The sequence below is a fragment of the Sus scrofa genome, chromosome 13, assembly GCF_000003025.6.
Source record: "Sus scrofa isolate TJ Tabasco breed Duroc chromosome 13, Sscrofa11.1, whole genome shotgun sequence".
Taxonomy (NCBI): Eukaryota; Metazoa; Chordata; class Mammalia; order Artiodactyla; family Suidae; genus Sus; species Sus scrofa.
Genome location: NC_010455.5, coordinates 84,625,822 through 84,634,615, shown reverse-complemented (window position 1 = coordinate 84,634,615; position 8,794 = coordinate 84,625,822). Strand labels below are relative to the sequence as shown.

Below are 8,794 nucleotides of genomic sequence, written 5' to 3'. Positions count from 1 at the left end.
CGCACGCGTATAGCTAGCTTGGGGCGCGAGAGCTGCGGCGGCGGCGTCCGCCTCCTGAGCGAGCGGGGTGTCTGAGAAGAGGGAAGCAGGGACTCACGGAAGGGGAAGAGAAGCTGGAATGTCAAACATCGAAAAGTAGCAACTGTGTAGGAAGGTGGGAAGGATGAGGTGCTCGCGCGTCCCTGACGCCACACGCCCCAGTTCTTGCGCGCCGACTCCCCGGAGGGAGGGCGAGGGGGCTGGGGGCGGGGCTGGAGGGGCGGAGCGAGCGTGTGGCGTACCGCCCGGAAAGCGTAATCGCGGGCTCTTGGGGGTGGCTTTGGGGGCCCACTCCGAGGGGCGGGGCTCGAGCTTCTAGAGGCAGGGTAAACTCGCGAGCTCCTGTGGAGAAATGACTTTTAGTAATAGTTGCTTTTTTATGATCGTTGACTTTGTTGGGGGCTGTCTTTTGTCATTGTGGAAAGCGTCTTCTAAGTCGGAAAAAAAAAAACTGCGGAACCCTAGTGCAATCCTTCGCCTCCGCAGGGCACCCGCAAGGCGCCCGCAGGGTGTAGGCGGAGTGGGCGGGGCGTCGTGTTCACTGCGCCTTATAGGGGTGGGGCGCGCGCCTGGGGGCGGGATGAGGCGAGGCCAGGGAGGGATTTCTTGTCTTTGGGCCCGCGCGCCTCCGCTTGGGGGCGGGCCTGCAGAGAGGAGGTGGAAGGGCGCGAGGTGTGGCTGGATTGTTTGAGGGGAGATGCTTCACCTTTGGCGTCAGCTACTTCTGTGGAGGCATTTTAAAGTATCCTGAGTGGGCACGGAGAAAACGAAGTCCGCCACACACCATGATAAAAAGGGGAAAGTAGGCTGAAGAGGGAACTGACGCGGCCTGGTGTCACTTTGAGTTGTGCCAAACACTGCCTAGATGAGGAAACGAGCGGTTGGCTAGTCTTTCCCAGCCCGGCGCCGAAGCCTTTTTTTTTTTTTTTCTTCTTCCCCAAGGATGTTGGCGTCCTCGCGCCTGCCTACCGTGAGGGTCTCCGGCGTGCGGCTATGCGCCCCGCCCTTCCCCCCACGCTCGGGCCTGCCCCGCGGGCCACGCCGCGTCGCTGTGGCGGTACCCTTGGGGACCCGGGGCAGCCTGTGCTCCACACCGGCACCTTGGCTCAAGTTCGCGCCACGACTACAAAAATAGCTCGGAAATGCGGAACTACAGCGCCTCGTTTTGGTAGAAGTTTTAGGGGACCCAGACTCCACAGTAGCTGGGACATGTAATTTTAATGCTGTTTAGTTTTTGCGCTGGAATAATTAAAATGAGTAGTTTTTCTGTTGGATAAGTGATTCCTGATACAGTATTAAATATCTGAGTTTTAACTGAGTTAATGATAGCGATTGAATGATGACTTTTAGAAGACCAATGAACTGGCCTGCATGAATGAACTCAAGAGTAGCTAAATGAGAAACATCTATATATTGGATTATTAAATTGACTTCTATTGTTCTCAACACCTGTTTGTAAAAGGCAGAGCCATTCTCTTGAGAAGTACTGTTGAAGTCAGTATTTTGACCTTCGTGATATAAGAATTCAAACTTTGAAAAAAGAAAACCTTTATACAATTTAAGGTGTTCAACACAGAAGTGACTTTTATATGATGTTAGATTGACGACAAATTGGAAGATTTAGTCTTCAAAGCCTGTACAAAGTGACTGCTTAAGAAAAATGCTGAAACTAAGGGCTTTTTCAAACCCTTGGCAGTAATTTGATTTAACGTGCCTTCAGTACGTTTATTCCATGCAATGTAAAGTTCTGAGCAAAATCTCAAATGAGGATTTCATAGAAATAGTGTTTGGTGTGATTGGTCTGGAGATGTCAGCTCTGCTTCTGCTGCTGAACTGTGAACTAGGCAAGTTACTACTAAACTGCAGATTTCTTATTCCTAACATCTTTTCTATTTGTCCTATAGATGTATTCAATTAATACAAGATAATTTATATGGAATTACTTTAATACAGTAGAAGGCGTTACATTTCTATATTTAGAATGAATGAATTCCTTGGCATTCTTGCCAGTGACTAAGCTGAGAGTATTGAGGCATAAGGAGAGACTGTTTAAGAGACTAGTGGCAGGATTAAGGAGGTACTGCTTCTATGTATAGAAAAGATCTTTTGGGTTCTTAAACTATTCTTAGCCTTCAAATCTTTGGAATTGTGTAGGAATCATTTGAAGATTGTATGTAAAAAGTTACAAGCTTATATAAGTTGAATTTTGAAAAATACTTGCTTTATATCTAAGTATTTTACATTTGTTAAGCCCTGATACTCCTTTCAGTTAAGTTTTCTAGACTTTTATCAGGAAAGACAGTCTTCAAGAATGTAACACATTCCTCAAGTGGAGGCGGGAAGGCTTAGAGCTGTATGAGATAAAACCAGAGTGTTCTAAAGTACCATATTAAGGTTTGAGAAAAGTAAATGAATGTTAATGAACATTACCCATCTATCCTATAAACCTCAGAATGTTTTTGGCTAATGCATTGTAAGCTGACATACAGAGTTCTTCCCCATAAGTTTAAATAAAGACAAATAATGTAATTTCTGCCACATTGTAAAATGTAATTTTACAATAATTTATGCTTTTAAATATATGCAGTGGAATTAAATAGCATAGTATTTTCATACCCATCATATATTTTTTAAAAATGAACTAGGTCTTTGATAGTCAAAATATTATATTGCATTGATTGCTATTATATCCCTTGTAGCAGTGGTACTCAATTAGAGAATATGTCTTGAGGGGGAGGGTAGTTGGGATATTTGGCAATATCTGGAAACATTTTTGGTGCCATAACTAGGGAATAGGGGCTACTGGCATCTAGTGGAGGAGGCCAGGGATATTGCAAAACATCTTACATTACACTAGGCAATTCCCAACAACAAAAAATTAACCAGCCCTATTTGTCAATAGTGCTGTGCTCCTGAGAAACTCTGACTTAGAGAATTCTACTGTTAGGTAGTAAGATTTTAGGTATGAAAAGTCTTCTTGGTTGTCATTTTCCTGCAGCAAAATGTATTTATATTTACATTTATTGCATATCTTGTGTGATCATAATATTCTGAATATTGTCAATTTAGAGAAAATTTTAGCATTAGAACTATCACTACTATACAGCTGATCAGAATATGTCACAATTTTGAATATTATAAAAAATAATTTATTGAAATACATTTCTTTTTTCTTTTTTTCTTTTTTTCTTTTTAGGACTGCACCCGAGGCATATGGAAGTTGCCAGGTCAAATCGGAGCTACAGCTGCTAGCCTATGCCACAGCAACGCCAGATTGGAGCAGCATCTGCAACCTACACTGCAGCTCAAGGCCATGCTAGAGCCTTAACCCACTGAGCAGGGCCAGAAATCAAACCTGCATCCTCATGGATACTAGTCAGGTTTGTTACCACAGAGCCACAATGGGGACTCCTGAATACATTTTGTAAGAGATTGGGGTTTTTATCATTTAGGTAAAGTTGTGAATGAATATTATTTATTGCTAGAATCTAACAGAGTTCAACATAAATTCTTTTTCAATTTTAGAGATATAAAGGCCACATCTTGTTCATTTAAGATGAGAGGAGTAAAAAAAAAAATGTCACACAGTAATGTCATTCAGTTCTTTTTATTCCTTCAATGTTGTATGCCAAAAATCATTACTGACAATGACCTATTACAATATTCTTAGTGACGTATCATTCTTAGGTTCTCCAGTTTAGTTTGGTTTAGAAGCAAAGCATTGAAATCTCAGCTTGGAAAATGATTCCTTACTGAGTCATTAATTTTCTTGTGATTGATTGGTTACTACTCTGGCAGTTATGCCCTGGAATAATGCATCACAGTAAATTTAATGGGTGGATAAGAGGTATTCCTTTTGTAAAGGCCAAAAGAGCAATTCTTTTTGTACTTAACTGTGATTTAAGTGTTTGTTTATTAGCAGTTGTTTGATGAGTCAATGGGTGAACAATTGAACCCATGAACATTTTAAGATTAAATATTATTGTAATAATCCAAACTAGAAGTGACAGCTGATAGCAAGAAGCTGGTGAGAACTTTTTGGATATATTCTGAAGACAGATCTATTCTAACAAAATTTATTCAAGGTTTAGATGTGAGAGAAGGATAAGCATCAGCTCTCACTGCATAGATTTTAAGAGTTACCTCTTAATGAAATGGGGGATATTGAAAGAAAAAAATGATAAGATACAAGTAAAATTTTCTATGACCATTTTTTCAGTGCCATATTTGTGTTTCTGAGCTTAATTTAGCTGTTGAAAGCTATCAAAATATAAATAGTAGTACATATTACTTTCAGTAGTTAAAAACCTATGCAGTCATTCCCAAAAAAAAAGATGGTGTCTTTTCCCTGTTTCCTAGTCCAACGCCTAAAATTCAAACACTTGACAATGTTAACTAACTCTTCTATCAAGAAATGTTAATTATCTGACTTATGTTATTAGATGTACTTTAAGGACAGGTTTTGTAGTTAAAAGCTGTTAAAATAGAATATTAAACACATTGTATTTTAAATCAATAACAATCACAAGTATTTTTAGGACAGGTTTAATATCAAACACTTGGCTTCATTGGATATAAAAATAGACTTCTTAAACTCAAAAACGTCAAAACCAAGATTTTGCTTTAAATAATTGTATCAAATAGTTTTCTGACATGGTCAGAATAGTTCACATTATCTCAAATGCAACTGCAATTTGCAATCCTTGATTTATATTAATTCAGATTAACATACAACGTTACATGTTTTCTACCTTGGCTAATCCAGAGAGGCACACTTTTCTCTTAGTATAGTTTTGATACTTTTTTCCCAGTTTGTTTCAGTAGAATAAATAAGATATGAAAAGACATAAAAACTAACACCATTTCAATAAGAGATTACTTACTCAGTTGTTAAGTTATTTTGAAAAAATCCAAAACCTATGTAAATTATTAGTATCTATTCTATAAGATGGCGTACGTAATGAAAGTACCCCTTATTCAGTTCCACGCAAGTACAAGATTCTGAGGGTTGGGTTCTCAGAGTCCAATGGAGGAGACAAATATATACATATTAACTTTATTACATGTTTGTGGTAAATATTGGGATATAAGTAAATGTTAAAGGATTATAAGCAAAGAGGATATTCCTATAGCTATAGATATTGTCTTTGCATTGATAACATTCTTCTTAGGAGAGCAGATTTTGTGCACTTGGATAATTTTGCTTCTCTTTCCCTTGACAGTGTTTTCCTCCTAAGCTTCGGATTCTATGTCTCCTACCTCTCCAAGTCTACTGGTTTATGCAGATGATGTTCCTGTCACCACTGCTGGATGATGGCAGCTGTAACCCATTGACCTTTCTAAGCAAACATGCTAGAATGCTTGAAGAACCACAACTGCCACTTTCAGGACAGCAGCACACTCTGGATAGCTAAAGCTTTGACTTCTTTTCTAAGTAAGGATCGCTTCATGGAAACCACATGTATAGGTAAAAGATGTGCCGTAGCGCAGCCTAATGGCTGTTCCAGTTATAAAGATCAGCCATGGGGCTGACAACAGTCATTTATGTTTTGCACTTGGATATCAAACATAGTGTATATTTAGCATTCCAAATTATGTGGTTGAGATCAGTTGATTTTTTTTTTTTTTTTGGCTTTGTTCTTATAAAAGGGTTTATAAACCCTGTAGATAAATAATTAAGAATTCCCATTTTGGAGACCTAAAGATTCTGGTCACCAGTTCCTGTGTGGCGAGTGTATGTGTTTGGGAGGGCATTCCCTACATCAACAAGCAATTTTCTGACACCAGCTGGATATCTTACAAGTTGACTCAATTCTGACACTATCTACCTGGGGATAGCATCAGATTCCACAGGTTAAAGGCTCCGTGTCACAAGACTGCCATTTACTTTAGAAGAAAATGGTGAGCCCAGGTTGTTACCTATTCTTCTGATGATCAGCTACAAATCAGAGGTTCTCTTTACCCCTTCTTGGGTTGCGTATTAAGGGATCATCCTACAAGTCCCACCCTCCCACTTCAGAAGCCAGTTATAAATCCAGGTTTTCACCTATGCGTTTCACCTTATGCCCACCTTGATTTTAATTAATTTGTTAGAGTGGCTCAGAAAACTCAGGGAAACATTTTCTCTAGTAATTGTTCATTTATTATAAAAGAATATTACTCAGGAATAGCCAAATAGAAGAGATAAATAGGACAAAGTATAGGAAAAGAACTTGGAACTTCCTTTGTGCCCTGAGTATGCCTCTCCCTGACTCTTTACATGTTCACCAACCCAGGAGTGCTCTTAATCCCATCCTTTTGGGGTTTTATGGAGGCTTCATTACTTAGGCACAGTTTATTAAGTCATTGGACATGAGTGACTGATTCATCAGCCAGCCCCTTTCTTCTTCCCTCTGGTCAAGGGGTGGGACTGAAAGTTCAAGCCCTCTATTCCTCTATTCCATTGGTTCCCCTGGTAACCAGCAGTATCCTTAGGTGCTTTCCAAAAGTCAACTCATTAACACAAACCCCATTGTAGTGGAAGGGGGCTTATTATAAATAGCAAGACCCTCATTTCAGTTTGTTTGCTCTGAAGTGATTTCATGAACTGAAGACAAAAGACCAAATGTTATAGCAAAGGTACTTGCTTTCTGCTCAGGAAATTCCAGGGATTTGAAACTGTGGACCAGGAACCAAAGGCCAAATATATATTTTTTATTATAAATCACAATATCACAGGAACTAACTGTAGAGAGGTCTTATCATTCAGTATAGTCTATTGTATGGCCAATACAACTGAGTTCACAATAGAAATATAACTGAGTCACTGGTGTATCCAATTTGAGAGATTCTCCTCTACTTTTCTGTCCTTCTCGTGCTGCCTCATACTTTCTGTAGAAAGTAATTGGTATATAGGGTTTTCCTCCATCCACCTTCCCCCCCCAGGAAATAGTAAAGTTCTGCTTATTTTTTGAGAGGTTGTTACTGAACCAAATTTGGGCCCACTTGCCTGCCTCACAGCAAAGCCTGATACCAGGCTTGAGGTGAAGGAAAGTACATCATTTATTTGCAGGGCCCCAAGCAAATGCTTAAAAGACCCAACTCTCTGATGGCTTTCAGGGAAGAATTTTTTAAAGGCAGCATTTGGAATGAGAGTCCCAGAGTCGCAGCTCATGTACTTTCCTGATTGGTTGGTGGTGAGCTAACAGTGATCTTTCAGAGATCTTAACCATCAGCCTCTGGTTCCAACCAGTCTGGGGTCTCTGGGCTTGTGGTCAACATGTAGGCACCATCTTCCTCCTGCTAAGGGGGGGTCTTAGTCTCTGAAGAACAGCTTGAAGATATGCATCAAATTATTATGTGTATCCATTGAGGAGGAAATAGGGACTGTTTTATCACTGAACTATTGTTTAAGCTATCACTGCTTTTCTTGCTTAACTCCTTTTCCTTTGTTTCTTTATTCCCTCACTTCCCTAATTAGTAACTATTTCTCCTCTTTGGAGCTCTGGGAGGACTAGGAGATAAAGCTTTTTTCTACAGACAAGAAACAGAGGACATGGTAAGGCTTTTGTACCCAGGAGGTCCCCAAAGAGTCCTGCTTCAAAGTCAGGAATTAAAATTTTAAATCACATCGAAGGAATTAGAAATGTTACATATTCCTTTATTATAACTAAGCTTCCTTGAAGTTTTGCCTGCTTCTTCGAAAACAGAACTTAAATAATTATAGGTAAGTAAAATATATTGTATAGTGACCTAATCAATGATAACAAAAACATTCTAACTTGTTGACAAACTAAAAACAGCAGCTTAGAATAAACTGAAATGTCAAAACAATTAAAATTTTTGTAAATGTTATATCATTCCAGCGTAAAATAGCATGTAATTGCAGCTATCAGTTTGCACTCAATAGTAAATACAGTAATTGAAATTCTAGAATTTATTTAAAAAGAAGCTTTAACTCTATATAAGGGCAGATTTTAATTCTTTTTTTGTATTAGGTTTTGATTCCCAAGTCTTTAAGACACTAGTACTTAGGGTTGAACTATAGATAATGAAAGACAATTTAAAAACATCAAGAGAGAAAAACTAGTTCAGTGTTAATTTAAATACCAAAGCAATTGACCAATAGTAAATAGTGAAAACTTTCCTATAAATCAAGTCCTGGTGGCTCAGTGGTTTAAGAATCTGGCATTGTCACTGCTATGGTGCTTTACGGCAGCTGCCCAGCAGCCCACAGCTTCAGTGTGTCAACTCTAGCAAAAACCCTGTGGCTGTAGTGTTATCAGTTCCAGCAGCTCTTTTACCTGGCAAGAAACCAAGTGAGCACTTGGAGAGTTGGAGAACACAGGTTTATTACACCTGCAGACTCAGAGGAGATGGCTCTCTTGAGTCTGAGGGGAAACCCTAAGAAGGGTTTCACAAGGCTTTAATGGGCTAGCTCTTTTGGGTCTGTGCTTGGCTGGTCGGACCAGAGTGAGAACAGGCAGGGTTGTAGTTGCAGAAGCAGCTTTATAGAAGCAGATGTGGGGGAGGGGTAGTTAGGGGCAGTTGACTGGACTTTGCTTAGTCATCATGGTTGGGGTCTCTCCTTTCTACCTTTTTATATGGACATTTTCTCCTACAGCGCAGGTTTGAGTCCCTAGCCCAGGAACTTTTGCATGCCATGGGTGTGGCCAAAAAAATGTATTTATTGAAAATCCTTAAATCATAACATGTATGTTATTCATTTTTTTGGAATGTTTGTTTCTACCAACGTTACTACTAATGAATTACATTT

The 8,794-nt window shown here is 39.5% G+C and overlaps 1 protein-coding gene across 2 annotated transcripts in view; it reads left to right on the top strand.

Annotated features, from left to right (window-relative positions):
- The window catches only part of SLC9A9 (solute carrier family 9 member A9), a 674,266-nt gene that overhangs the window by 2,263 nt on the left and 663,209 nt on the right, over window positions 1-8,794 (top strand). Inside the window, exons 1-2 of one of the 2 annotated variants that reach the window (XM_021071130.1) lie at window positions 17-154; window positions 5,262-5,473. In XM_021071130.1, coding sequence (XP_020926789.1) covers window positions 5,389-5,473 — 85 coding nt within the window. In that variant the 5' untranslated portion in view covers window positions 17-154; window positions 5,262-5,388. Of the gene's footprint in view, window positions 1-16; window positions 155-5,261; window positions 5,474-8,794 lie in introns of those variants that run through there. The other variant, XM_021071131.1, reaches the window with a different exon arrangement.